This window comes from Pan paniscus, chromosome 18 (assembly GCF_029289425.2).
Source record: "Pan paniscus chromosome 18, NHGRI_mPanPan1-v2.0_pri, whole genome shotgun sequence".
NCBI lineage: Eukaryota > Metazoa > Chordata > Mammalia > Primates > Hominidae > Pan > Pan paniscus.
The window spans coordinates 55,927,816-55,953,707 of NC_073267.2; the positions used below are offsets into that span (position 1 = coordinate 55,927,816).

The following is a 25,892-nucleotide window of genomic DNA, read 5'->3' on the forward strand; positions in this document are numbered from 1 at the left end:
TTCTCTTGATTTCTGGGTAAACAGACTGACTGCACCATCCTATCCTGTCAAATCACTTGCACAAATACTTCTACTTTAAGAGTTCTTCCACCTTGTCCAGAACCATAATCCATCAACCCCATTATTTGATCTCTTAAAAGAATAAACAAATGACACACTGACCCATCAAAACACACATGTCCTTTCCCCAAATACCAAACACAAAAAACACAGCTGGTCTTCTTCACTTCACCCACTTGAGAGAGTCACTTTCTTATGAGTACCTTTAACTCCCTGATTTACTGCTGTGCTTTTTCTGGCACAATCCCATACCTGGATGAGCCCCACACTATGTTTCTTCAATGATGTCACTCAGCTGAGCCAGATACAATGTAGAAAAGTAGCCAGGTGGTATCAACACAAATTCAAAACTAGCTACACACCAGATTGGCCGTAAACACTGTCCAGAACTTAGTAAGTTCATATTTGGCTGATAAAACCCTTTCCTCAGAAACCCAACATCTCTAACAATCTTCTCCATGTCCTTTGAACCTTTACTCATGTGGCTTTTACCTGGTATCTTGCCCAATAATTCATACAAAAATTAGATCCCACGAGGCAAGAACTGCCTCATCTTTCTACCATCTCTAAAGATAATATGCACAGGTCTGTAACTTTCTAGCCTTCTTTATTTCATCATGTCAGTAAAAAGATACACCATAGATAAGAGATTGAGAAGACATCCAGTCTCATTTGTAAGGTAATATTATAATGAGATTACATTTTTCTTTTGTTTTTTTGTTTGTTGTTGTTGTTTGTTTGTTTGTTTTTTGAGGCGAAGTCTCAATCTGTCACCCAAGCTGGAGTGCAGTGGCATGATCTTGGCTCCCTGCAACCTCTGCCTCCCAGGTTCAAAAGATTCTCCTGCCTCAGCCTCACAAGTAGCTGGGATTACAGGCATCCGCCACCATGCCTGGCTAATTTTTGTATTTTTAGTAAAGACGGGTTTTCACCATGTTGGTCAGGCTGGTCTCGAACTCCTGACCTCAGGTGATCCACCCGCCTCAACCTCCCAAAGTGCTGGGATTACAGGTGTGAGCCACTGCGCCTGGCCCACATCTTTCTTTGTGCCATTATTATTTCTTCATGAAATCAATGCTTCATTATGCAAACATGGTCCCATGGACTATCTTTTTAAAAAATGGCAATAATATGGCCAGTTCCTTACAAAACTAAACATGCCCTTAGCATACAATTCAGCAATTGTGCTCCTTTTTCTTTGCCCAAAATAGTTTTTTTTTTTTAAACTTTTAAGTCGGGGGTATATGTGCAGGTTCCTATTACCTTGTTATATAGGTAAACTTATGTCATGGAGATTTGGTGTACAGATTATTTTATCAGCCAGGTAAAATAATCTGGGAGGCCAAGGCGAGAGGATCACTCGAGGTCAGGAGTTTGAGAGCAGCTTGGCCAACATGGTGAAACTTCTTCTCTACTAAAAATACAAAAATTAGGCTGGTGTGGGGGCACGTGCCTATAATCCCAGCTACTCAGGAGGCTGAGGCAGGAGAATCGCTTGAACCCAGGAGGCGGAGGTTGCAGTGAGCCAATATCATGCCACTGCACTTCAGTCTGGGTGAGAGAGTGAGACTGCTTCTCAAACAAATAAATAAATAATTAATAAAAATTAAAAATCTACATATTTAATTATGTAATTACTGCCATCATATCTCTCTCAGAACACTGATCCAAGAACAACAAAAATAATAGGGATGATACTCTCTGCTAATTAAGCAAATTTCCTTTTTCTCTTTGTGAAACCAATTGACAAAATTCTTCAGTTTTTGGTTTTTAGGAATAATTTCTACTAATTTATTTTCAGTGGAGTTTTGCAGATGCCCCAAACAAAAACACCAACAATGACCAGTTTCATTGGGAAAGTACTAAATTTAACAAACTTTATTTTTTGATCAATGAAGACTTATTTTTAATTTTACTTAAACATTTTAGATTTAGCCTTGGACAATAAAATTAATTAATATAGGGAATGTTTACTAACATATATAAATTCACTGACATATATAAAGACTTGTTAGAATGTCAATTTAATATTGATCAAGGTTGCCTGACAAAAATAAACTTTAGGTAAACTTAAGTTTGATGCATTCTGTTTATAATCTTGTACCTCTGTTTTCATTCTGATTTGGCATGCTGCATAGTTGGGGTTTTTTTTTTTTTATTTCAGGTGGATTATGGCCACTCTTCTTAAGTCTTAGTTGATTGTTCTTCCAGAAACAATTTTAAAATCTGCAGAGCTGCATCTGGATCAAGCAGTTGGGTTGGAGGAATATGAACCCTTAAATCACAGAAGAGCTTATTTTCAATTGTCATAGCTAACATTGAGTCTATGCCTAATTATGTAAGCAATGTGGATACTGGAATGTCTTTGAGTTTTGTATTCATGAATTCTCTAGCTCATCTGTTGATACTTAAGATGAAGAGTGAGTAAAAACCAAGTCAAACTCTACCAGAAAATTGAATTTATCTTAGAATTCTTTGCAGAAATAAATTCTGTTAGATGGAACTTGGGAAAGTTTTCCTGTAATTTCTTGAAATAAAATTTGACAGTATATTGTAGTCTGATCATTCTGCATTCTTCATTCGGATTTTCCAGCAACTTGCTTTTTGTAAACTGCTTAGATGTTTGATTTCTCAATAAAATAATCACAACAAAATAATCTCCTTTCTTTATAATAAACATCACCATTTCAAATCCAAAGCCAGACAGCCCCCTTGACATGGCTTGTTGAGAATTATTCAGAATCAAGCATGATTCAAGATACTGATGGATGTGCGGTATTTGAAAAGTTAGTATTCCTCTGGTGGCTAAAATGCTTTGAAGATAATGTTTTTTCAGCAGTCATTCAAGATTCAAGGCTCTCCAGTTAATTGATTGTCCAGTGAGACCACAGTTCCTGTGATAGTAGCAGAACATGTCCAGCAAGGAGTTAGCAGCAGCATAGTTGGCTTGTATTGCATTTTCAATTAAAGCAGAGACTATTAAATAGCACTCAGAATTATCAAGTTTCTGCCCTCTTGTCAAAAGGTGAAAATGTACTACTCCATCTACTTTGGGGCTTAACACTTTCTCCACTCAAGAAGAGATGTCGAGAGCTTCCAGGGGCCCATCGTTCAAGACTGTGGCACTAAAACAATATACCTAAGATTTTACTCTGGAAAGGTATTTACTATTAAATGCTCTGCCTTTTTCACCTCAGAATGAAAAATGATATGACACTGTAGCCTGATCACTTTGCATTCTTCACTCTGATTTTCCAGCAATTTGCATTCTTTTCAAATGCTCATAAGTTGGATATCTCAATGAAATAATCACAACAGGCCCATCTCCTTGAACAGTTTGAAGGTTGCTCAAAAAACTAAACATTGATCTGCCATATCAACCATATCATTGAACAATCTCATTTTTGGTGTATACCCAAAAGAAAGGAAATCACTTTATCAAAGAGATATCTGCACGTTTATGTTTGCTGCAGCACTGTTCATGATAACTAATATTTGGAAGCAACCTAAGTGTCCATCAGCAGATGAATGGATAAAGAAAATGTGGTACAGATACACAATGGAGTACTATTTAGCCATAAAAAATGAAAGCCAGTCATTTGCAACAACATGAATGGAACTGAACATCATTATGTTAAGTGAAATAAACCAGGCACAGAAAAGACCAACATCACACATTCTCACTTATTTCTGGAATCTAAAAATCAAAATAATTGAACTCATGGACATAGAGAGTAGAAGAGTGTTTACCAGAGTTGGGAAGGGTAGTGAGAGGGTGGGGGGAGGAAGGAATGGTTCATGGATACCAAAAAATAGAATGAATAAAACTTACTATTTGATAGCACAACTGGGTGAGTAATGTCAATAATAACTTAATCATATATTTGAAAATAACATAAAGAGTGTAAGTGGATTGTTTGTAACTCAAAGAATAAATGATTGGGGGGATGGATATCCCATTCTCCATTATGTGCTTATTTCACATTGCATGCCTGTATCAAAACCTGTCATGTACCCCACCAATACTATGTATCACAAAAATTAAAAATAAAATAGAGAAAAGAACCATCCCTTTCTGCACAATAAACATCACAGTTTGAAATCCAAGACTAGAGAGCCCCCGCTGATACAACATACACTCCATTTGCCTTGAAGAGTTTCCCCTTTACTCTATACAAAGTATTTGTAGAAGTCGACATTCTGGAACATTGACTTCTAACACAGCAAGACGGATAGCCACACATGTGAGATACAATGACAGAGCAAGATTCACCAGTGCATTCTGTTGAAACAGTGAGCAAGCCAAATTCAAGTTATTTTCCAAATTCATTGATTGTAGCCACTTAAAAGTCTGTGGGACACCATCAGAGTTTCTGTAAAACCTGGCTAAGACTTAGAATGTGGACTTGAAGGTGATTGTGATCATTATGTAATACTTGCTGTAAAAACTCAGGTTGGTGTTGGCCACATATGACTATAACAGTCAGGTGGGGAAAGTCAAAGAGTGTTTCTTTGACAAGTTCCTCTAAAGGTAGCAGTAAACTTAATGCCTTTCAGTGTCTCCTTTTTGCCATAGACCCAGAGAGAGCGAGAAACACTTGACAACCCCAGATTACTTCCTTAGCAGCCAAGGCCAGCATTTTACCTAGAATGGATTTTGGCTGTGGGGAGAACATGGCAAGCATGCAGAGATGTTTGGCATTTGGTAATATCTGGGTGAGAGTTTTCCAAGCTCTTATGAAGTATATGATGCACAAGGCCCATTTCTAAATATTGGAAACATCTTGCTGTGAAAGCACATGATGTCAGGAGTTAAGACCTTTGATGACGCCATGCACCATCACCAGTCTTTACCTCTTGAATGGGCTTGCACATGGCTGCTCCTGTACTGCTGAAGTCCAGTGCCAGTAGTTTATGTTTCCCTATTATTTCATCAGCCCAATACAAATTATTGTCAAAATTACACCCGGAGGTGCTAACAGGAAAATAATCTTCTCAGTAAATGCATATTTTGTGAGTCTCAACTTCCAGAAATTGGTCATCGAACAGTGTGAGTTAGTGTCTTTCTATCTTGGTTGTCACCTTTATTATATTGTAGGGGTCTGAGGTGTGTAGAGTGAACACCTCAGAGTTCCGGTTGCCCTTGTGGGTTTTGCTATCATAAACCCTTTCAAAGCACACATGCCTGATTGCAGAAATGAATATTGTCCCGACAATCAATATAGAATTCTGGATCATTCTTCCCTTTACTTTTCCTAATAGCTTCTGCTAAGCTTGCGATATTCTGTGGGATTATATCACATGTATCTGTCATATGAAATGTGATGCAAGGCACTTCTATCAAAAAGGCCCTTGTCATGCCAGAGAGAACAAATCCTAGATTGAGGTAATCCACATTTCTTATTGTTCTATAAGTGAGCACTGTCACAGAATAATCAAGATTTTGGTCTTTTAAGGCCAAAATAAGTTGAAATGCCTCAAGGCCAAAATAAGTTGAAAAATGCCTCATGAAAATGCCTCAAGGCCAAAATAAGGTTAAAAATGCCTCGTGAAGAAGTGTTCCTGGGATCTCTTCATTTAGTTTTTGAATTCTCCACAGAATAAAACATAATGAAAGTCCTTTATTTCCATTCTCATCGTATCACTCACTCTCATCTCAGATGTGGACTTGTTTCTCTTTCCTGAAATCCAATATACTTGGAGTCATAAGGCAAATATTTAGCTATTTCAGATGTGTTGCCTAGAACTATTCATGGAGGCACTTCACCAGGGTTTCCAAGCACCAAATTGTGATATTTGCTTCCACGTTTCCTAGAAACAAGTTATCATGAGGTTGTGTTTGTTTACTATACATGAACACAATCTGTTCAAGTCTTAATAAAATGGAGCCATATTTGTTTGCAAAGAACCCACACACTTCACAGTGGCTTTCTGTAGATAGATTTGATGAACTTTATATATATATTCATTTCCCTCTCCAGATTTTTTAAAACTATCAATTTGCCCATCTTTGGTGGAAAAACAGCTTTTCCTTCTATCTTTCTGCAACTTGTGGCCATTACAAATGCCATTTGCAAAAAAACAGTCTAACAACACTGGATCGATACACTATTCACACATTACTCTCTGGATATCTTCATTGACCTTGCTTGTTGTTATGCCATCCTTTAGCTCATTGCAGAATAAAAAAGTGGCTTTTAACTGTTTGAAAATGATATCATAGTAAAATCCAACATGGAAGAGACATTCAGAAAGTTCATCAGTGTTTGAAATCAACTTACACTTTCTAGCAACTCTAGAAGGCATCTTCTTTCTTTAACTTAAGAATTTTGTAGATGGCAACTATATTAAAACTCTTTCAAGGTATCTTGTAGTGATTACGGATTCACGTCTTTGTATCTTGAGAGAATGATTTTTAATCTCTTTTATTAAGTCTAACATGATTTGGCAAACCAGTGTCTCAACAGGGGAACCAAATCTGCCTTGGAACTATACATTAAGTTTAAAATAAACTATTTTTCAACTTACTAGAAATACTAAAAATAAACAGCCCTTGACTCAAAAATCTTCCCTGGCACCACATCTGCATTTATACCCTCTTTCATTGTCATCTTGTGAAATGATATATTACCCAATTTTGCTGGTAAAAACTAATTAGAACATTTATATTTAAATCGTGCTTAACAGTTTACAGAAGTATTTTTCATTTTCTTCTTGTACCCAGTGGCAGAATTTTATGATTCTGAAGCACTTAGACTCTCATCATCTTTTTGCAGAAAAGTAAAACAAAACTAACAATATGATTTTTAACATCAGCAACTAGGATTTTGTAATTTATGTATTAAAACAAGCATTTAATTTGTTCTCTTTTAAGCTATTTGGCTGCAATGCTTTCTTAAAAACTTTAGATCTGCTCTTCTGTGATGTGTTGGGACATGAACCCAGATAAAGAAAGAAGGTTAAGGCCTCATTTAACATGGGTCTATTATTACTTTTCTGTGCATTAAGATCATAAAAACACCATCAAAACTATAAGCCAAAGTGCATTGACTGAATTTTTAATAACAATGAGACACAAAAAACTAGTTACAATTTACTTATTTATTTTTGTTAAAACAAATATTTTATAATTTTTATAACCTTTTCAAGAGACAGGGTCACGCTATGTTGCCCAGGCTGCAGTGCACCATCATTTCACACTACCACCTTGAACTTCTGGGCTCAAGCAATCTTCCTGCCTCAGCATCTGGAGTAGCTGGGACTACAGTTGTGTGCCATTGCACCCAGTTTTTGTAATTTTCCAGTGGTTGAAAGATGGTCAAACCTTAGACAAAGTTCTTAAAATAAGTCAAGCATAGTTGAACTATTTTTTTCCTTACCAATTCTATAATTGATATACCTTGTCATTATTGGATTCACTTTGAGATTCCCAGAAATGGACTCCTACTATGAGTGAAGTCGCATGTTGATGTTACCTATCTGGGGTGATCCAGAGTGTTCTTGGTTGTCTTCTTCAAAGAAAGAATTCACTCAAAAGACCAATTAGTAAAGCAGGCAAAAGTTTTATTGGGGAAGTAAAAGTACACTCCAACAGAAGAGTGGGCTGACCCTGCTGGAAACAGCCCCGGGACATTCTGCATTCGATATTCTATGGTCTTGCTTCTTTCCTTGTCCAGTTCTCACCAAGGCTTGGGGGGATGATCCCTTACTGTGGTTCATGTACATGCACTGGGACGCAGTGATCAATACAAATCCCACCCGACGGGGACGTTGCTCATTACTGCCACCCGGGAAGGTCATATAGCCATCAAATTTGTACTCATTGCACCTGTGTGGCTCTCAAGAATTCTGCTTTTGCCTTTTTTCTCCCTTATCAGGATCTAGTTAGCCACATTTTGAGTTTGACCATAAAGTGAGTACTGGGCATCTTAAGAGGTGGTCTGGGCTGTTCCTTCCAACATGGGTACCTCCCCTCCTGCCTGCTGATATCTGACTAACTGCCTCCTTTCACGTTTATCCCTTAAGGAGTTGGGACCCAGAAATCTTTTGGGAAATAGGGTGGAGGTCATTCTTCTGTAGCTACTTCCTGCTGAAAAGGGGCGTCGAGGGTCTTCTGGTCCCTCCTCCTTGCTTGCTGTCATGGCAAGAGGGTTTCAGAGGTTGTTGTTGTCTCTCAAAAGGTTTGACCCACAGTGTCCAGAGGAGACATACAGAAACTTGGTTGTCCTCAAGGGCAGGAAAGAGGTTGATATCCTTGTCACAAGACCATTTGAAGTCTGACGGCTTCTAGATGGGATAAAATAAACTTACTTAGTAGATTCAAGAAGCAAGGTCCAGAAAAGAGAATAAGGAAGATAGAGGTCAGAGGTCCCAGGAAGGGGAGGAGCCATGAGAATCAGAACCAGGTGACACCCCAGTAGCCCCTTCCCAAAGGTGAGAAGCCTAGTTTATGAGATCTCAAATGTGCTCCTGAGCCTGCCCTGATCTCTTAACCCAGATCAGCACTCTTCTCCAAGCACAGCCAAGTTCCTCCCTGAGCTGCAGCCAGCATGTCAAGACCTCTACCATGTTTGAGAACTATAGCTGCGAGAGAACTGACTTGCCACTGTAACTCTGTTATAGCAACCAGTCGTTTCTATCCCCTGGGCCAATTCCAGAGACAGGCTGTGGTAGGTTCAGGAGTAAGTGCCAATGCTGGCTATTCCCATCATGGCACCTGTGGTGATGCCAAGCCCAACGAGAAAGGGAATTAATTGAATTGCTTGGTGGGCCCCAGTGTGAGGTTATAAATAAGAGCAAGGGCAGAGAAGCATCACCTGGGGCAATGAGATGCTAGGGGTGAGGTAAGCCAGCATGCGTGTTCTGGTCCAGTTTGCAGAGAGGCAGAGGTGGGCCTGTGTCCCACATAGAAAACAAAGTTCTGTCATACGTAGACAAGAATGGATACGGAAGGAGGCAAGGTCAATTCCAAACATTACCATTGTTGGCTACGCAAGATGTGATATTCTGTCACTAAAGTTGCAGCTGCTAGAGGAGCCAGACATGAGTGAGTAGTTTGAATAGGAGGATGGTTCTTATTTTCCCAGAAGAGCATGTGTCTAGTAATGTCAAGGAGAAGAGCCTCCAAAGGGAGTTAAAGATTTGAAATTTTTGCATGACCCCTACTGGCTTGGTAAGGTAGAGAACCTTACTTGGTATTGGGAGATTTCAGTTTCTAGAAAAAAAGAAGTATGAGAGGTATTGACAACGGTGATGGTTGTGTTGCAGTGCACAGGGTTGAGAGAACCCACCAAAGTTCCAGAATCTGTGGCAGTAGTTATGCCTAGGGGTACCTGACTGATGGTGATGGGGGAAAACAAGGGGCCTAAAATAGTGCAAGTGGGCTTAAGAAAAGCCTGAAAGTCCCCTTTGCTTGTGTTAGGTACTGTATGCATCTCTGGAAAGGTTTTGTATAGAGAAGCCTCAGTGATAGGTGAAGCTAAACTGGGCTTGAGAAGTTGCCTATTCTTGTATCGTGGCTGAGTAGGCTGTTCCTGCCCTGGATAGAAATAATTCATGCTTAGCCCATAGGTTGAGGGATAGGAAGATTTGGTGAACTTCAGTAGTTGTTGAGCTGCTTGTAGATTTTTTTTTATATATAGTTGTGGGCTGTTGGGGCCTATGAGGGTGATTTTAGCTAGAAGCATTAGTGAGCATAGAGCATTTGGCTGCATGGTCCCAACGAGAACAGATTAGAGCCAAATCAAGATGTCTGTTGATTATGGAAAAATAAGTTGTTAACTCAGTGAGTATTAGAGAGAACACCACCCAGATTATTGCTTTGAGATTTAAATCCAGGTAGGGCAGAACAGACCTTTTCCTGGCAGTGGGTGGGGGGTGGTATTGGTTCACAGTAGCAAAGACATATTAGTAAACCTGCAAGGAGTATTACGATTCATGGTATAACAATCCAAAGCATTACTAATTTACTTATCTTTATTCTTTTGGCTTTGCTTGAAGAGGAGTTTGAGACCCTGGAGGGGCTCAGTGGTCCAGGTGTCCAGTGGGACCTTTACTACTTCCTCTTCCAGAGATGGGTCATACAGCTTTACCTTGGAATAGTGGATCCACCTGGTGATCCCTGGCACCATAACTGCTGTAGGAGCGGAGAGCAAAACAGTATAAGGACCTCTCCAAATAAAACTCAGTTGAGAGTTTGGAGTTCCATCCTTCCAAGTCTTGATGAGAACTTGAGTTCTCATCAACTTGGAGGGTATAAAATCTGGTCAGAGTTTTCAGGATGTGAAAACATCTTTTGGCCTAGTTTTTGAGCCCCCTGCTGAGACTGGGATAGTAAAGTAACATAATTAGTGAGTTGGTAAGTTTCAGTATCCAACAGGAAAGCAAAGAAAGGATCTTCCACATAATAACTCGAAAGAACTGAGTTGTAAGTTAGAGGTGGGTATGTTTCTCAGCCTTAGTAGAGCAATACGTAGTAGCTCTGGTCATGGCTTTGAGGTTTCCTGGCATAATTTTTCCAAGGTTTGCTTGAGAGTTTGGTTAATTCTATCAACCATTCCAGAGTGTTGTGGATGCCACGAGGAATGTAGAAAGTAACTGATTCCCAAGGCCCGACAAACAAGTTGAGTAAACTGTGAGGTGAAGGATGTACTGTTATAACTTTGCAGCGACCTGGGAATGCCAAACCGGGGGATGACCTCCATGAGGAGGGCCTTTACTACCCCCACTGCTTTTTCCATTCACACAGGTAAGCTTCTATCTAACCTGGAAAGGTGTCTACAAAGACCAGAAGATATTTATACAGGCAGGAAGTTGGTTTAAGTCAAACTGCCAGTCCTCCCCAGCATAAGTACTCCTCCATTGGACTGGCTGGAAAAGAAAAGGAGGTTTGGCTCCTTGTGGGATGTTTAATGTGCAAAGGGCACAGGCCCTGCAAACTTGTTCAAGAGTCTTGGAAAGACTTTTTTTCCCCAAAAGAGCCATTTGCACATTATTGAAAGTTTTTTGTTGCCAAAGTGGCAGGAGTCATGCAAAACATAGCTAACTTTCCATTGAACATTTTAAGGCAGATGTAGGACCTCTCTCAGTTGATACCAGCCTCCAGGGCCTCATGTCCCAGTGCCCATTCCTATTCCTCTGGTGAGTACAAGGGGCTGGTGGCTTTGGATCCTCAGTGGGAGGATGAATTAAAGGAGGCTGAGGATGCTCTGCTGGGAAATTTCCTAAGCCATTTATAGGAGAATTATCCACTGAGGGGCTCACAAGAGCCAAAATAGCAGGGTCCAGTTTGCATTTTTGGCAGAGATTCTGATCTTCTTTTAAAGCCATAAAGGCCTGGACATAGGGTACCTCTGACCATTTACCCTGTCACCTGCAAAGTAGGTCCAACTGCAAGATGGTATTAAAATTAAGGCTACCATTTTCTGGCCAGCCTTCCTACAGTCACATAGCTTTGTATTGAGGCCATGCAGAGTTACAAAAGAAAACTATTATCTTTTTCTTTAATGTCTGGGGATCAATCTTGTCCCAACTTTTGAGAATGCATCCAAGGGGTGAGTCCTACAGCGTGGAGTGTTGAATGTCCGTCTGAAAAACAGAGAGAAGTGAAGGCCAGGGGAGAGTGAGCATCCTCGCTCTCTGTCCATTCTCATCCATTATGAAAGGGGAAGAGCATCCTCTCCGTCTCTTTCCCACACCAGGCCATGCAACCCTAGCCTGTGAGGAGATTCACACTTCATGCACCCTTACTGCATGCTCCCAACCAAGCAGTGACCTCTTTCTCTCATTTGGTCTGTTGACCCCCCAGGTCCATAGGTCTCACCTCTAATTATAGATGACTGTACCTAATTATAATTTCGTAGCTTTTTCTGATAACCCTCTGCATACAGGCAAAGCATGTCGAGGCCAGTGCGGAGGGCCAGAGACAAGAGGGAAGTTGATTGGTAAATCCCGGAGAATTCAGTGGTAAGAACATGGAAAGAATATTGGGTACTAGCCACATCCAGGAGACCCCTAGACCGAGACCACAGCACCCGAAATTTACCTAAATTCCTTCTAGAGGTGGAATAAGTGCAGAGGAGACAGTGACAGAGCATTCAAAAAGTCACTCTATTGGAGCCTATCTGGGAAGAGAGAGGACAAAGTAGGTGGCATTGGCTAGCAAGAGAGATGCTGCGATGGCATAGGCAGCAGGACCAACTGTGAAGAAAGACAGGGTGGTAAGTCCCCAAAAGTCAGTTGTGAGAATGTGGAAGGGATCAGAAGCCTTAGGGTCTCTGTCAAGAAGAAAGCATTCTGTGCATGGAGGGGCTCTGTTGGGCATTAGGTGGACATGCTCCAGCTTAGCACACAAAGCAGAGATGCCAGGGAGCTTGATCGGCATGCTCAGCATTCTCATAGTCTATGCTGGATAGGAGCAGACATGTGAGAGGAGACAGCAGGGAGCATAGCCCTTACCTCACAACAGGATGCGAGTCACAACACCGAGAGATGTTGTCAAGCCTGGAGTTCCAGAAAGTGTCCTCCATTCTTGTCTTCCTGCAAGAAAGAATTCAGCCAAAAGATCAGTTAGTAAATCTAGCAAAAAATGTATTGCAGAAGTGACAGTATGCTTTAAGAGAAGAGTGGGCCAACTTGGCTGGAAGCAGCTCCAATACATTCTGCATTTGATCTTTTTCCTCACTTTCTTCTTTGGGTTCCTGCCTGTGTTCTTGCCCAGTTCACACCCAGACTTGGGGGACCCTCCCTTACTCTTGGTTAATGCACATGTGCAGAACCCAGTGATCAAGACAAATTCTACCCAATGGTGGTGTTGCTCATTACTGCCACCCAGGAAAGTTGTATAGCCATCACATTTGTACTCACTGTTTCCACGCAGCTCTTAAGAATTCCCCTTTTGCCTTTCCCCTTCTTTATCTGAATGTAGTTAACACATTCTGACGGTTCAACCATAGAATGAGTGATTACTGAGCACCTTAAGAGTCGTTTTGGGGCGTTCCTTCCCACATAGCTACCTTTCCTCCTGCCTGCTCATATCTAACTAACTGCCTACCCTAACAGTTGGATTGCAAGGTTCTTGTTCAATTGAACCTTGAAACATTGAAAGGGTCATGTCCCAGGGAGATGGGAACCCTGTGCAGTTTTACATGCAATTCTGAGTAGGAAGAACAGAATGGATTCTGTTTGGTCACATTTGCTATTTAACTACTTTTGATATCATTGCCATCTTAGCCATAAATCATTCAAGTGATGGTAAGATAGACATAAGTGAACTTCACTTTACGAATTCAAATATTGCTTTAAGTATTTAAAAACTGCTGTACGATTGCACAGCAACGGGCACATTTTACAACAATTGATATTAAAATGCTAAAAGTACAATAGCAATTAAGGATGTATTCATGTAAGAAAATCACAAAACTTTAAACTGAAAAACAGAAGAAATCTTTTTCAGTGTTACAGGTTCATAGAATTCATAAAAAGTATTTATCCTGGATTCCTTTACATAATAATCATCCATATGTGGTTAGGTGTTTGAATATCAATCATTTACATCTGATTAGAAGTGGGAAATTTGAGATGCTACAGGAAAACTTTAAAAACATTATGAACCCAAGCCAAACTAAAATCAATTAGAAAGTAAGCCAAAGCATCTCAAAGTATACCTTTAGTTGTTAGGCAATACCATTCAATTTCCAAAATCTAACTTAAATGCAATTTTTACAGAAATTTAAAATGTGCCGGTTTAGTTACATTTATTGAATAAAGTTAACAAATGAATATCTCTTGACAACGAGAGCTCCAAGGACTTAAAAAAAAAGCTGTAAAGTGTGTTTCCTTTCCTTAAAAACACAGATAATTATGACCTTTATTTAAAATACATAAGTCAATTAGACAACTGAATATTTTGCCAAAAAAATACAAGAATTATATCAGAAGTCTGAGAAGGAAAGAAAAAATGATGCTACACCTAACCTTTGACAAGTCGCTCTCCATACTGATATTTGAAGACAATGAGTTTAAGGTAGGAATTCTTAAGGCTTCTCTTGGAATATGTATTCTTCTGAGACCTAAATTTTCATTAAGATTTCCGTTGCATGCTGACTCTAGGACTGGCCTTGTAGTATGAGAAGTAAATAAAGATCTGCTCCACTCTTTTTCTTGAAGAAGTTTGGTACTGACATCTGCTAGAATTTCTTTACGTCTATGAAGATTGCAAAACACAGATACTGAGTATTTTGGGGTTTTTTTTGCAAATTATGTCTAAATGACTTGCATTGTTTAAAAAGTCACCATGAGTCAATGAAAGATACCACAAACCATGTTTTAACTCTGAAAATGTATGAGAGCACATGTATCGTACACAGTTTTAATTTTAAAATTGTTCTAAAGAAGTACATGTACTCCTAGAGGATTTTTAACAAGTAATTCAAACAAAGTAGGGAGGGAAGAGCAAAAGCTATCAATGATGTACGGATTAACAGGTGACATTTGTTGCCTTCTGAAATGGCTCTATTTATAAGATTCTTAAGGATGCCATTAGAAATACTTGCGTTTAGGCTGGGCATGGTGGCTCACACCTGTAATCCCAGCACTTTGGGAGGCCAAAAGGGGTGGATCACTTGAGGTCAGGAGTTCAAAACCAGCCTAGCCAACATGGTGAAACCCTGGCTCTACTAAAAATACAAAACATTAGCCAGGCATGGTGGCGGGTGCCTGTAATCCCAGCTACTTGGGAGGCTGAGGCAGGAGAATCATTTGAACCCGGGAGGCGAGATCGTGCCACTGCATTCCAGCCTGGGACAAGAGCAAAACTCCATCTCAAGACAAAAAAAAAGTAAAAAAGCAAATAAATACTTCTGTTTAAAGGGTAACTACATGAAATGATAAACATGTTAATTTGCTGGACTAGAATCACCATTTGACTATGTATAAATATATTAAAACATCATGTGTTACTCCTTAAATATATAGGAGTACCAAAATATATCCAAAAATATAAATCCAAAAATATTTTACTCTGGTGAAGTAACTAAAAGTAAAATAAAGCTAGAAATACTTGTATTCAGTAAGCCAGATACAGAAAAAAACTATCTCTCAAAGACGCTTTCAAGCATTTCTTCTTACCACCCTTGTACATTTCACCCATTATTTGAGAAGCATTTGGCACTGGGGAATCATTCAGAACAACAATTCCTTGGGGAGAAGGAGATAGCCGAGATCAAAGAGAACTCAGTCATCTCCAAAGGCGATTTACTCCTAAAATTGTGACCCAGGCATCAGAAGTGGGGCCTGCCCTTTTGGACTTCCACCCACCACCTCAGGCTGACCAAGGTGTTATTTTTCACCACTTTGTGAATTATATTTCCTTTCAACCCTGTGTTAATTATTCTCTAATTCACAAGTATGCCCTTATGTGGCATGGAAAAACTATACAAAATACTTTGTTCCAAGGTGGCCTCTAATGATAATACCAAAGATCGCAATCCATGACAGTTAATTTACTGAGTGCCAGAATGTGCAGAGGAGTAGAAGTACCTGACCCTTTTTCAGTTTAAGTTGTAATCTTATAAAAAATAATTAAATTCATTAATATTTCTTGTAGGGGAATGCTGACAAGCAATTGTGCAACAATATCACTGCCTAAATTATGAAGCTTCAAAGATACTTGGCTGAAAGACTAACAGGTCAGGTTAACTAAATAAGAATATTAAGGGGATAAACAGCCATATAAAACCAAAAAACAGGCCAGGCACGATGGCTCAGGCCTGTGATCCCAGCACTGTGGGAGGCTGAGGTGGGCAGATCACTTGAGGTCAGGAGTTCAAGACCAGCCTGGCCAAGATGGTGAAACTCCAGCTCCACTGAAAATATCAAAATTAGCCAGGAATGGTGAGAATATGAAAGGTCATACTCAGGAGGCTGAGGCAGGAGAATTGCTTGAACCTGGGAGGCAGAGGTTGCAGTGAGCAGAGATTGTGCCACTATACTCCAGCCTAGGCAACAGAGTGAGAATCCATCTCAAAAAAACAACACACAAAACAAACCAAAAAACACATCCAAAAACAGGGGAGTGACACGAATTGGCCTGGATTAACTTTTTTTATTTTTATTTTTATTTTATTTTATTTTATTTTTGAGATGGAGTCTCACTCTGTCGCCCAGGCTGGAATGCAGTGGCGTGATCTCGGCTCACTGAAACCTCCGCCTCCTGGGTTCAAGCAATTCTCCTGCCTCAGCCTCCCAAGCAGCTGAGATTACAGGAGTGTGCCACCATGCCCGGCTAATTTTTGTATTTTTAGTAGAGACGGGGTTTCACAATGTTGGACGGACTGGTCTTGAACTCCTGACCTCAGGTGAGTGACCTGTGGATTAACATTTTAAAGGTAAGTTCATTTACTAACATCATTTTCCAAAATTGTTTAATCTAGTTAGCTTTCACTTCCCCCTAATCTCATAAACCTGTCTCACTAAAAATTATGCTTTTGAGGCAAATTAATGAGCTTCATTTCTTTTCTATGATTCTGTGTTTTGACTTACTTGTTTAGTTCAACTGACAAAGATTCTCTAAGTTTTAATTCTTCTAGATACAGCTCCTTATATTTTTCCAATTCTGTTGTATTACAGTTCGCTTGTGAAGTTCTTGCTTTGTAGAGTTTGAATTCCAGATCTTTAATTCTAAGTTCCATCTGACTTTTCATAGTAGCATTGCTTTCCTCTTTTAACTGTAACTTGTCATGAGCTATTTTCTGTGACTAAAACAAATTGAAAGGGTACATTAAACAAATAATTATAACCTGAATAATTACTGTGTATTTGTTTCTTTTTGTTTTGGGTCGGTGATCTAGAGAGCATTTCTAAGTATGTGAAAAAAGCAACCGAAGTTTAATATATTTATTATGAGTATCAACTAAATTAATAATTTAATCTGAATTGTAAAAAAATGAAATCATGCTTATGGTAGTACTCATGAAATGTAACATTCCAAAGAATAATAAAATCAATTTAAATTCTGAAAAATTGAGCAATATAACTTAAGAATACTTCAAGAGTATAGTATAATTTATAAATCACATTTTTCTTCCTCTGTTAGTCTTGTTTTATGCCACTTGTCTTAGCAATCAAATGATTCACTAATGAGAATCATTATTATGGAAGATCAATTTAGTTACAATAATGACGGCAAGTGAAATATTTAAAGAGAGAAACAGATACCACCTTCCTTCTAGAAATCTACCAAACAAATTGCTACAAGAGACGTAGAGGAAACACATACAATGCATGTATCCCAAATATAATTTGCACTGAAATGAATGAAGGCACCTTATTGATAATAAACTAACCTGTAAAAGTAGACCAATGTTTTCTAATTGTTCTGCTATCTCCTGCCTTGCTCTTTCTTTGACCTCCTGTTTATAGTGTTCCAATTGACCACGTTCTAACATATTCATTTCCATGTGACTTTTGAGGTTCACTAGTTCTTCTTCCAACTTCTCCTGATCCTTCTGTAGTGTTTCACGTTTCTCTTGCATTGTTTTCATATATAATAGTGCCTGTTGAAGAACTTCAATCTCTGCATCCACATGTAGACCTTCTGAAGATGCAGTTTCCACTGCTTCTGTAAGATCAGCCTGCATGAGTAAAATAATATGGTTTGGTAATGAAGAAAGAAGACAGAATAGTCTAATATAAAACTAATCATTTTTGAAATAAATTCAGTTTCAATAAAATGTTATCTATACTGCAGTAGATTCTTAAAACATGAATCCTTGAATTACCTAGAAAATCAAAAACAAATTTAAAACCACCAGGAATCACAAAAATATATGTTTTACACACATCATCTTTGCCACACAACATTTTTACGTGATAGTAGGCTTTCATTTTCCTGATTGTTTAATGTATTTCCTCTTTAAAATTGCTCCAAGTCATTTCTCTCTTTTTTTTTTTTTTGGTTTTTTTTTTTTTTTTTTTTTTGGTTTTTTTTTTTTTTTTTTTTTTTGAGGTGGAGTCTCACTGTTGTTGCCCAGGCTGGAGGGCAGTGGCATGGTCTCGGCTCACTGCAACCTCCGCCTCCTGGGTTCAAGTGATTCTCCTGCCTCAGCCTCCTGAGTAGCTGGGATTACAGGCACCTGACACCATGCCCAGCTAATTTCTTGTATTTTTAATAGAGACGGGATTTCACCATGTTGGCCAGGCTGGTCTCGAACTCCTGACCTTGTGATCCACCCACCTCGGCCTCCCAAAGTGTTGGGATTACAGGTGTGTGCCACCACACTCAGTCTAAGTCACTTCTTAGTACAAAGTCTCTTGCCCCCTCACACCCTTTGTCATTCCCCATAATTTCTAAAAAAGTTTTAGGGACACCATATTAAATTATCCAGACCTAAGCCAATAAATCACTCTGAGAAGGAGACTTGAATATAAGACTCTAATTAATGAATCTTTATGATAAAAACTCCAACAAATTAGGCATAGAAGGAACATATTTCAACACAATAAAGGCCATATATGGCAAAACCACAGCTAACATTACACTGAAAGAGGAAAAGCTGAAAGTCTTTCCTCTAAGAACTGGCATAAGACAAGGATACCCACATTCAGCACTCATATTCAACACAGTATTAGAAGTCCTAGCCAGAGCAACTGGGTGAAAAAAAAATGAAGGGCATCTAAATTGGGAAAGAACAATCGAAATTTCTCTTTGTACATGGCCTGATCCTATACATAAAAAACCTAGACTCCTCAAACAAACTCTTAGAACATTTCATCAAATGGCTACAGAATACACATTCTTCTCATCGGTACATAGAACATTCCCCAGGATAGACCATATATTAGGCCAGAAAACAAGTCTTAGCAAATTTTAAAAACTTAAAATCATATCAAGTATCTTCTCAAACACAATGGAATAAAACTAGAAATCAATACCACTTACGATTGCTAAAAAATAATAAAATACTACTCAGGAACAAATTTAACCAAGGAAGTGATAGAGCTCCCCTGCAAGAAAACTATGAAACACTGATGAAAGAAATGGTAGAGGACAAAAACAAATGGAAATATATCCCATGCTCATGAATTTAAATAATTAATATTGTTAAAATACTATCTGAAGGAGTCTACAGGTTAAATATGATCACTATTAAAATACATATTAGTCTATTTTCACACTGCTATAAAGATACTACCCAAGACTGGGTAAAATGTATTTAAAAAGAGGTTTAATTGACTCACAGTTCTGCATAGCTGGGGAGGCCTCAGGAAACTTACAATCACAGCAGAAGGGGAAGTAGGCACATCTTACATGGTGGCAGGAGAGAGAGGAGAAAGTGAAGGGGGAAGAGCCCCTTATAAAACCATCAGATCTCGTGAGAATTCACTCACTATCATGAGAACAGCATGGGGGAAACTGTCCCCATGATCCCAATCACATCCCTCCCTTGACATGTGGGGATTACAGGTCTCTTCCTCCACACATGGGGATTATAATTTGAGATGAGATTAGGATTGGGACACAGAGCCAAACCATATCAAAATATCAATTACATTTTTAACTGGGGAACAAGATGACCAACCAGATGCAGCCAGAAATACCTCTTCCACAGAGAGAAAACAAAATATTGAGTAAACCATCACACTTTGAACAGATTTTGGGGGAAAAAGCACTCAAAGTCAATAGACAGGCAATGCAGACACTGAGTTTGAAGAGAAAGGAAACTAGGAAGCCAGATGGAGTCACCAATCACCAGGACCAGCTCTTGGTCCAGAATTGGACCTACGGAAGGAGAGAGTGAAGGAACTAGGTGTCACACAATCCTGCCAGGGACCTCTGAGATCCTAGGTACAAGAGATCCCATGATACACACAGACATTTGAATTGTCAGGGGGAACTGCCAGGAGAGTAGGAAGAGGCAGAGCTTGAACATGCATGGAGCCCAAAAGGTTTCATGCATGAGGCAGCTGCAAGAAAATATGAGAAGAGGCACCCATCCACCAAGGCTCTCCATCTTTCCGAGTCACTTTAGCCCCTGCTGACAGCCTGACCAGGAGAGAGCAGGGCTGCCTTTCCCAAGGGCCTGGAGTGCATCTGATTTGCACACCCCCTTGTTTGCCGGTCCCTTCCCCAGCTCCTGCCTAGTTGCTCCCTCAAGGGTGTACACATAGCACAGCCTCCACTGCCCCACCTGAGTGTTTTTCTGGCAGCCTGAAAGCAGTTTGCCCACTCCAGTACAGCCAATGCTTGACCCTGAGGTACCAGAGGATATAGCTACGAGACCCATCCCAACTTCCCAGGGTTTGAGTGCACAGTTAAGTGGTATTAAGCTGGTATCTGTGGCCTGAGCTCAAGTCGGGGTGGCACCCCCACTCTCAGAACACTGAGAAGAGTGAGGCACAGATTGATGTGCTGGCATGGGAGCTGGGTGTGTCTCCTTCTGCAAGACTGGTCTGGGAAAAGCATAGCCTGTTGGATGGCCACAGACTCCATCCAAGAGAAAACTATGGCCTGGAACACATATCAGGCCAAAGATTTGGGTTTAGAAGGCTTGGGACAAAACTAGCTGGTCAGGCCTTACCTAAAAGCACACATCACAGAAAACCTGGTTGGGGAGCATGAGTTGTATGGTCCTCAAAGCCAACTGCTAAGCAAAAAACTCCAGGCTGTGGGTACCACACCAGCTGCACACCGATGGCACCACCCACCCTGCCCAGGGGACCTTCACCCTTGACCCACAGCATCCACAGACACCTGCAGACATACCCCATATCCCATTCAGACTCTTCCAAGCACAGAGAATCAGCAGGTCCCTGGAGATTTGGAGGACTAACCTTTGGCTCAGGCTGCCCCTAAAGCAAGCTTGTCCTGGGCCCATGGGCTGCATGCAGACCAGGAAGACTTTGAACGTGGCCCAACACACATTTGTAAATTTTCTTGAAACATTATGAGTTTTTTTTGCAATTTTTTTTTTTAGCTCATCAGCTATCGTTAGTGTTAGTGTGTTTTATGTGTGGCCCAAGACAATTCTTCTCTTCCTATGTGGTCCTGAGAAGCCATAAGATTGGACATCCCTGGCCTTAAAGATGGGGGCTGTGCAGCTGTCCAGGGACTTCTTTGGAGCTAAGAAAGAGGGAGTATAGCACCAGTGATTGAAGGGGATTCTCTGAAGGCTTGGGAACAAACTTTGTGAGAAAGGCATTTCTTGCCTCCCTGCCAACTGTTTCCCCCTCCTCAGAGGCCTGCTCCAAACACACTGATACACAAGAGTTATGCAGCTGAGTAAGAGCCTATCCACCAGCCCTTACTCCAAAGCACCATCTACGGGATTGAAGTCCGAATTACACCACCAAACAAAATTAATTCCCTAAACACAGTTAGCCTGTGAAAACCAACGCAGGAAACTAGCCGCAACTAAGAAATCCATAGAGGCCAGGTGCGGTGGTTCACGCCTATAATCCCAGCACTTTGGGAGACGAAGGCAGGTGGATCACCTGAGGTCAGGAGTTCAAGACCAGCCTGGCCAATATGGTGAAACTTCATCTTTTCTAAAAAAAAAAAAAAAAAAAAAAAAAAAAAAAAAAAATTAGCCTGGTGTAGTGGCAGGCATCTGAATCCCAGCGACTTGGGAAGCTGATGCAGGGGAATCACTCGAACACCGCAGGTGGATGTTGCAGTGAGCCAAGATCACACCACTGCACTCCACCCCGGGTGACAAGAACAAAACTTCATCTCAAAAAAAAAAAAAAAAAAAGAAAAAGAAAGAAATTCACAAAGATCCTTGGCCTTCTGAAAGAACACAGAAACTAAACCAATGAACCGTTCCAACATACACAACAGTCAAACACTCAAGGGAAGAATAGGAATATAGAAACCAGAAGTCATATCCAAATGACAGCAATTTCAAAAAGATAAATAAACACTAGCCCTCTCAGATGAGAAAGCATCTGTGAAAGAAATCCAGCAATTCAAAAAGTCATAGTGTTTTCTAACCCTCAGAGGATCACACTAGCTCCTCAGCAATTGATCCTAACCAGATTGAAATGCTGAAATGATAGTCTTAGAATCCAGAATCTGGATGGTAAGGAAGCACAATGAGATCCAAGGGAAAGTTGAAACCTAACCAAGGAAGCCAGAAAAATAATTCAAGAGTTGAAAGATGACATAGCCATTTTAAGAAAGAAGAAAACTGGGCTTCTGGGATTGAACAACTCACTCTAGGAATTTCAAAATACAATTGGAAGCCTCAACAACAGACTAGACCAAGCAGAGGAAGAAATTATAGAACTTGATGTTGGGTCCTATGAATCAACCCAGTCAGATGAAAATAAAGAAAACAGAATTTTTAAAAGTGAACAAAACCTCTGAGAAATATGGGATCACATAAAGATACCAAATCTATGACTCATTGGCATTGTGGAGAAAGAGTAAGTAATTTGGAAAACACATTTTAGAATATAGTCCACAAAACTTTCCCCAATCTCATTAGAGAAGCTGACATGCAAATTCAAGAAATTCAGCGATAAGATACTATACAAGATGGTCATTCCAAAGACACATAGTGAAAAGCATCCAAAAGTCAACGTGAAAGTCTTATGGCAGCTAGAGAAAAGGGTCAGATCACATACAAAGGGAAGCCCATCAGGCTAACAGCAGACTTGTCAGCAAAACTTTACAAGCCAGAAGAGTGTTGGCCTATTTTAGCATCCCTAAATAAATTCAAACCCCAAATTTTATATACTGTCAAACTAAACTTCATAAGTGAAGGAGAAAAAAATCTTTTCCAGACAAGCAAATGCTAAGGGAATTTAATACCATTAGACCAGCCCTACAAGAGATCCTTGAGGGAGTTCTAAACATAGACATGAAAGAGCAATACCTGCAACCACAGAAACACACATAAGTACATAGCTCACAGACCTTATAAACAAATACACATTGGAGACTACAAAGCAACCAGATAACAACATCCCAGCAGGATAAAAATCTGACATATAAATATTAGCCTTGGATAAAATTATCTAAATACCCCACTTAGAAGGCACAGAGTGGCAAGCTGGATTAAAGAAAATCAAGAATCACCATCTGCTGTCTTCAAAAGGCCCAACTCACATACAATTACACCCATAGGCTCAAAGTAAAGGCATAAACTAAGATCTATCATGCACACAGAAAACAAAAAATCAGGGGTCATTATTCTTATATCAGATTAACACACTTTAAACCAACAACAGTTTTTAAAAAGGACAAAGAAGAAGACGATAAAGAATGATACACAATGATAAAAGAACTCAATTCAACAAGAAGGCATAAATATTTTTAAATATATAGGCACCCAACCTTGGAGCATCGGATTTCTAAAACAAGTACTTCTAGATCTATGAAAAGACTTAGTTAGCCACCCAATTATAGTTAAAAATTTCAACACCTCATTGGCAGCATTAGACAAATCGCTGACACAGAAAAGTAACAAAGACATTCTAGAATTAAATTTAACATTTCACCTATTGAACTTAATTGACACTTACAGAATCCTCCATCCAACAACCACAGAATGTACTTTCTTCTCATCGGCACAGGGAACACACTCTGAGATCGACCACATGCTCAGCCATAAAGCAACTCTCAATACATTTTTTAAAAACTGAAAGTATACCAAGCATAATATCTCAGACCCTAGTGGAATAAAAATAGAAATCCATACCAAAAATTTCTCTCAATGTCACATAATTATATGAAAATTAAACAACTTGCTCCTGAATGACTTTTGGGTAAACAACAAAATAAAGACAGATATTAAAAACTCTTGAAAATAAATAAAAACAGAGACAGAACACGCCAAAATTTCTGGGATACAGCAAAACCAGTATTAAGAAAAAAGATTATAGCACTAAATACAGACATCAAGAAGCCAGAAAGGTCTCAAACTAACAACTTAAAATCGCACCTACCAGAACTAGCAAGACAAAAACCAAATAACCTCAAAGCTAGCAGAAGTAAAGAAATAACTAAAACCAGAGCAGAACTGAATAAATTTGCGACGCAAAAATCCTTACAAGTAATCAACAAAACCAAAAGTTTGTCCTTTGAAAGGATAAATGAGATCGATAGCTAGCTAGCTACATTAACAAAGAAAAAATAGAGAAGATTCAAATAAGCACAATCAGAAATGGCAAAGATGGCATTACAATGGATCCCACAGAAATACAAAATATCATCAAAGACTATTATGAACACCTCTATGCACAGAAACTAGGAAATCTAGAGGAAATGGATAAATTCCCAGAAATACAAAACCTCCCAAGATTGAACCAAGACAAAATTAAAATCCTTAACAGACAATAACAAGTTCTGAAATGGAATCAGTAATTTAGAAACCTAGTAACCAAAGAAAAAGCCCTGAACCTGTTGGATTCAGAGCCAAATTCTACCAGACATACAAAGAAGATCTGTTACCAATCCTACTGAAACTATTCCAAAGTATCGAGTTTGAGAGACTCTTCTCTAACTCATTCTATGAATACAGCATCATCTTGATATTAAAAGCTGAAAGAGATGCAGTGAAAAAAGAAAACTGCAGGCCAATATCTCTGAAGAACATAGACACAAAAATTCTCAACAAAACATTAACAAACCAAATCCTGCAACACATCAAAAATTCATTTTTTTTTTTTTTTGAGACGGAGTCTCACTCTGTCGCCCAGGCTGGAGTGCAGTGGCATGATCTCAGCTCACTGTAAGCTCCACCTCCCGGGTTCAAACCATTCTCCTGCCTCAGCCTCCCGAGTAGCTGGGACTACAGGCGTCCACCACCATGCCTAGCTAATTTTTTTGTATTTTTAGTAGAGACGGGGTTTCACTGTGTTAGCCAGGATGGTCTCGATCTCCTGACCTCGTGATCCACCCACCTCGGCCTCCCAAAGTGCTGGGATTACAGGCAAGAGCCACCGTGCCTGACCCAAAATTCACTTTTTTACAATCTGACAGGCTTTATTTCTGGGATGCAAAGTTGGTTCAACATATACAAAGTAATAAATGTGATTCACCACATAAACAGAATTCTTAAAAACCACATGATCGTCTCAACAGATGCAGGAAAAACTTTCAGTAGACTCGCAATATTCCTTCATGATCAAAACATTCAACAAATTAGGCATCAAAGTAACATACCTGAAAATAATGAGAGCCACCTATGACAAACACACAGCCAACATCATACTCGATGGGCTAACCTTGGAACCATTTTCCTTCAGAACTGGAACAAGAAAAAGATGCCCACTCTCTCCATTCTTATTCAACATAGTACTAGAAGTCCTAGCCAGGGCAATCAGGCAAGAGAAAGGAATTAAAGGCATCCAAGTAAGAACTGAAGAAGTCAAACTATCTCTCTTTTCAGATGATATGATTGTATGCCTAGACAACCCTAAAGACTGTCAAAACACTCCTAGATCTGACAGCAATTTCATTAAAGTTTCTAGTTACAAAATCAACGTGGAAATATTAGCAGCATTTCCATACACCAATAGTGTTTTAAGGTGAAAGCCAAATCAAGAACACAATCCCATTTATAAATAGTCACAAAAAAATAAAATATCGGGAAATGCATCTGACCAAATAAATGAAAGATTTCTACAAGAAGAACTATACACAATGCCAAAAGAAATCAGAAATTAAACAAACAAATGAAAAAAATCCATGCTCATGGATTGGAAGAATGAGTATCATCAAAATGCTTATACTGCCCAGTGCAATCTACGAATTCAATCCACACTATTCCTATCAAGCTACCAACACCATTTTTTCACAGCGTTAGGAAAAATGACTCTAAAACTCATGG

General features: G+C 39.5%; 1 protein-coding gene across 4 annotated transcripts in view; it reads right to left on the minus strand.

Annotated features, from left to right (window-relative positions):
- Positions 1-7,604: 7,604 nt before the first annotated feature.
- Positions 7,605-25,892, minus strand: part of LOC117976226 (coiled-coil domain-containing protein 144A-like) — a 49,216-nt gene continuing 30,928 nt past the window's right edge. For 2 of the 4 annotated variants that reach the window (XM_034940090.4, XM_055099198.3), the window contains exons 6-10: positions 17,403-17,690; positions 16,600-16,814; positions 14,035-14,263; positions 12,517-12,597; positions 7,609-10,195 (exon numbers count right to left, since the gene is read on the minus strand). In XM_034940090.4, the coding sequence (XP_034795981.3) occupies positions 12,556-12,597; positions 14,035-14,263; positions 16,600-16,814; positions 17,403-17,690 (774 nt within the window). In that variant the 3' untranslated portion in view covers positions 7,609-10,195; positions 12,517-12,555. Of the gene's footprint in view, positions 11,647-12,516; positions 12,598-14,034; positions 14,264-16,599; positions 16,815-17,402; positions 17,691-25,892 lie in introns of all 4 variants that reach the window. The other 2 variants (XM_055099199.2, XM_055099200.3) reach the window with 2 other exon arrangements.